General features: G+C 41.4%; 1 protein-coding gene across 1 annotated transcript; it reads right to left on the bottom strand.

Annotated features, from left to right (window-relative positions):
• Window positions 1-357: 357 nt before the first annotated feature.
• On the bottom strand, window positions 358-4,750 carry LOC117450569 (N-acetyllactosaminide alpha-1,3-galactosyltransferase-like). Its single transcript, XM_034088404.2, has 5 exons — window positions 4,658-4,750; window positions 4,424-4,513; window positions 4,230-4,319; window positions 1,844-1,981; window positions 358-1,406 (listed from the first exon to the last, which is right to left on the bottom strand). Exons 1-5 carry the CDS (start codon window positions 4,660-4,662, stop codon window positions 722-724), a joined length of 1,008 nt encoding a protein of 335 aa, XP_033944295.1. The 5' UTR covers window positions 4,663-4,750; the 3' UTR covers window positions 358-721.
• Window positions 4,751-4,960: the final 210 nt, after the last annotated feature.

Genomic DNA, 4,960 nt, shown 5'->3' with positions numbered 1-4,960 from the left:
TTCATCTTTTTGTTCGCCCTCTCTTCTCGCGCTGCTCAGACCGGAGGGTCTTGCTGCACGTGAACTAGGGCAGGGGTAGGCATACTCCTAACATTACGGATATGATATGATATGGCTTTGTATGGTATGGTAATGTATTATATTGTATTGCATTATTACCTTTTATAATTAAAACAGATTGTTGTTTAACCCTCGTCCTGGTTGTTTTGAGTGTTCCTTCTTTTGAAGCAAACTCATGGGATCGGCACGGAGAAGTCAAAACTTCTCCTTCAATATCAGACTGAAAGAACAACAATACGACATTAATGACAAAACTGGCAAAGTAAACAAAAAATGTACTTTCAATATTGATCGAGCTCTAATGATTTGTCAATGCAACTACATCAAATTCTATTCAAATCCTTTTCTTCTATAGCTTAGCAGAGTACAGCATACTGGGTTCTCCCTTTAAGCTTTCCTCAGAAACTGATATGATGATATTAAATGTCCATTCCTCCAACACATATTTGGGAAATGGCAGGGAGCCACTGCAGTCACGGGATAAATATGTTTGCAACAAAAACATTTGATATCCGGGTAAAAGAAAAGCATGTATTTATATAAGAAGTTGCCACTCCATTATGAAAATACTTTCAGATCTGCAAAGTAATTCCTGAGAGAATAAATGAGCCAGGGAGCACGAGAACCTGAGACATTACATGTGTTAGCATTTGTCAAGTTTTTAAGGTGTGCGAAGTGTGTCATAATATTTTGGTGCCCACAGTAATCGGGTGACTTGTATGTCGCGCCTGAAACCGATGCTGGTATCCCAGCAGTACTCTGGAGAGAGAACCTTGCTGGGTTTGTGGAGCAGCATGTACTTGTTCAGATGGCTCTCATCGTGCCACAGAGCCTCCACATTGTTCTGTTTGTCCTCCATGATGCCCTGATAGCAGGCCTCGGTCAACGCTTTCACATTCTTCCACGAGCCTCCGAAGACGGCAGCGTGGTAGTAAAAATCCCCAGTTTCCATGTACGCCTTGGAGTTTGGGTTGCGGTCGTAGGTGTAAAAATACTTTGGAAGGTGGTAGTAGTGGGCGTGGAGCAGAGCCACTGAATCCCCAAGAGCCTCTGATCCAAATCTCCCGGTAAATACCTGATCCACATCAAAGCAGAAGACGTGCGTGCAGTGGTGGCAAATATCAGACTCTATCACATCTGATATGCTCTTCATTCGCATCATAGAGACGTCCTGCCACCTGGAGTTCTTCTCCACTTTGATCACCTTCATGCTTCTCAGAGGAGACAACTTGATGTTAGGCACCTTCTCTGGCATGTCCGTAAACACGTAGTAGGTCACGGGCAAACCCACCATAAAGTGTTGCTCGGCTGAGTTCAGGAATGTGTGTAGGTAAGCATCAAGGTATCTTTTGAGGAAAAGAAAACAAGTCACTTTTCTGTTCGACTCTTATCACTCTACCTCCAGAGGAAACTGAGGTCCATTGATTTGTGTAACAAAATGTTGCAGATCTTCTTTAGTCTGCTGCTGCAAGTAAAAACGGGTTGCTGCAATGTGCTGGGGCAGTGGTATCTGATCTGGTGACCAGAACCGACCAATCAAACAGTAGCCTATGATTTTATCTGTAACTGCACTACAATTCATTTTAACACTAGATTTAGCATGTCCACTTCACATGTTTATGAGTACAGTAAAACATATATTTTAGCTATAGTAACTATAAGCACTGGGTTTTTTGCAGTTTGTTATACCCCTGTCTGCTTTAACAGAAGGTGCAGCCAACTTTTTTTTTTCTTTTCTTTTTTTTTATCGTTAGAGTTATTACTTTATTCATGTGAAACCAACCTGCCCACAGCAAAGACTGTTAGAGCCACAGAGGATCCTTTCATCTTGTGCATCTCGTCGTAGAGGCGGGGGTCAAACATCCCTTCCCAGATGATGGCAGCTTTCCAATATGTACAGGTTTGCACATCAGGTCTGGACCTGAAATATAAAACAAATATATTTTTTTAGACTGAATTCCCTTTTATAATACTCTTCTTTACCAACCTGAAGCTTACTACAGGAAATGTGTAACTTAAACACGTCATATGCATCTAAATATTTTTAGTAGTATTATTTTATATTTACACTCAACTTAGATTCAGTTAAATTCTGTTGCACCAAAAATGTAACTGCAATTTCAGGTTAAACGTATAAAATAGCTACCCTTCTGGTATGGATTAAGCACAAGTAGTTTCATGTGGCTCCATTAATTCAGCCAACATTTATTTATAAATACACCTTCTTCTTAGGAATTATTCAAAAAGGTGAAATAAAAAAAACACCACTTATTTGTTGTTGCTGCTTTATGTCCAATCAGATGAAACCTGCGGCTTCTCAACATGATAGATACATGTCTGTGTTGGTCTCAGGCAGTGGCGGCGCCAGGGTATGGCTGGGGTAGCTTATAGCCATACCAAGAAATCGCTTAGCCCTACCTTGGCCCGACCATGAAAAATGATGTTAAAGTAAGCATGTTCAGAACACGGATTGCAAATATCTCAACATGCCTACTTACTGTCCGTTGTGGACACGACCGGTAGATCACAAACTGATCCTGCTGTAACAAAAAGTGCACGTTACTGACGCAATATGGTTGAGACCATTTGGGCTTATGCTAGAAGAGGGGTGCAAGGAATAGTCTAAGTAGTGGGGGAGTTTTATACACTAAAGGTGTTGAAATTCTCTCGCGTTATAATATCAGCGCGGCCGAGGTCAGATCAAAATGCCTCCGAATGCAATTTGAATAGACCTACAGCCAATCAGAGCAACGAAACGTTGGGTCTGCTGCGTCATGCATTACTGATTCGTCACGTTCACAGTGAAAAGTCCCCAAACTCCCGCCGAGTAAATTTCAGACAGACAGCAGAACTTCTAGGATAAATTGTATATTTCGGATGGATAGATTTGTTCTTAAACGCCCTCGCATTGAGGTACAAGTCGAACAGGTGCCAGAGTCACACGACCCACCTGAAGAGTGAATCGTGAGTTTTGAATATATTTTGTAATAATGGGTCATTTGAAAAAGTGTTTTGTATGACAATAGAGACACAGGCAGGGTGCGAACTGGAGGGGAGCAGGGGGAGCTATAGCTCCCCCTAGTGGTGACATGAGTTTTGAATATATTTTGTAATAATGTAATAATGGGTCATTTGAAAAAGTGTTTTGTTTGACAATAGAGATATAGGCCACCTGTTGTGTGCTGTGTCAGTCTCTCTCTGTTTACCTGTGTCTGTGTCTCTCTCTCTCTGTATCTCTCCCTCACTCTCCCTCTCTCTCTCCCTCTCTCTCTCCGTGTCAATTCTATATACCACCTTTTCTTGTTTCTGCCGCTGCGTAGCATGTTGTAACAACGTGGAATTAGCAGAATAGGCTATTGTATTGTTTAACTCACACCTGTTGCTCTCGATGTAATTTAGCTGATAAAAGGAGACCAATACAAGCTAATAAAAGCCTCACGCTTGGCGTTTCACTGTCAAGGGGTGCGATATAGCGTGTATTCTTTCACACACAGTGACGTCACGAGCTACCCACAATGCAATGCGCGCCATATATATATATAAATACGCCATTTTCCTGGAGGTGCAAATATCCTGGAGGTGCAAATATAAACAGCTAGCTAACGTAGCCAGGCAGAGCGCACTAGATGTTTTTTCTGAATTAACGACCGAAGAAATCGCTGCATGTCTTCGGATTACATCTCTGGACTTGAGGGGTGTGCTCTAGGTCGTTACCAGCGTAAACTAGAGCTGTGTGGGTTGTCGGATTGCTCTTACAGACTGCCTGCAGATGTATGGAAAAACGACCCTCGAAAGTGGCCTTCGTCGATTTTGGCTGCATCTACGTCTATCTTCTGGAAACACCAGGTGAATACCCCACTTGTCACAATAATATTATCAGGCCATTGCATATATGTGGTATTTTAGAGGTGACTAGATATTGATTAAGGCAATAGACTATGATATTCTGCTTGCACCTCGCGTGAAATGGCAGATACCGGAAGTACGGTGTCGCCCTCGGCCCAATACCGGTATGTGTGTGTGAAAGAATGTAATTTATATTACTGACTTGAGCCCCACCACTGTATGGGTTAGCCCTGCCATAGATTACCCAACAAAAATACTCTGGCGCCGCCACTGGTCTCAGGACTATCTGTTCAGCCAAATTGTAAACGGTCTTCTGGTCTTACTGGAGATTGAGACTGGCATCCACACTGCTGTCCAGATTTGTTTCACTTTCCGAATGGCATTTCTCCATAGGTATGAAGCCTATTAAAAGTCTAAAACAAAAAATAAAAACACGTGTTCATTAAGTAATGTTAGCATTTAGGCTTACAGTAATTGTTCTTGTATGTAGTGTCCTGTACATTTAGCGCAGACTCACTTTACAGATGGAGATAACAAGTAGATAGCACAGAGTGTGATGGGAACAAAGAGCACACATTTGAAAACACTCCTCATCCTCTGAAGATGTCTGCGAAAAAAGAGCCAAATATGTCAGATCAGTCAGATTACACAGAAATCTCTGATTCTTAAAATGCAGAAGTGTGTGGCACCGTAGTTTAAACAATAAAGTAGTATTTATTTTGTTTGTTTTTATTTTAAAGATGTGAAATACCGCATTGTTGAAAAACGCTGGGGTCAAGGCTCAGTGTAAGGTGATCTCTCTTGTGAAAGAACGTGGCAGCAGCTGATGTCTCATGAATGAAACGGCACCTGAGAAAAGAAGAGGAAGTATTTTACTTATTGAAACAATTCTCATTGAATCTCATTGGTTCAAATTCACCCATCTAGGTATGGCAGTGCTTTTCTTTTAACTTTCGAGATAGTGGAGGTGATAGGGTAGCTTAATATTGGTGTTGATTCCAAAATGATATTTTACAATATAAGATCTAAAAGTACAAGCTATTGAATATTAACA

Source organism: Pseudochaenichthys georgianus, chromosome 1, assembly GCF_902827115.2.
Source record: "Pseudochaenichthys georgianus chromosome 1, fPseGeo1.2, whole genome shotgun sequence".
Lineage (NCBI taxonomy): Eukaryota > Metazoa > Chordata > Actinopteri > Perciformes > Channichthyidae > Pseudochaenichthys > Pseudochaenichthys georgianus.
Note: the sequence above shows the minus strand (reverse complement) of the source record. Positions and strands in the feature narration are given on the sequence as shown.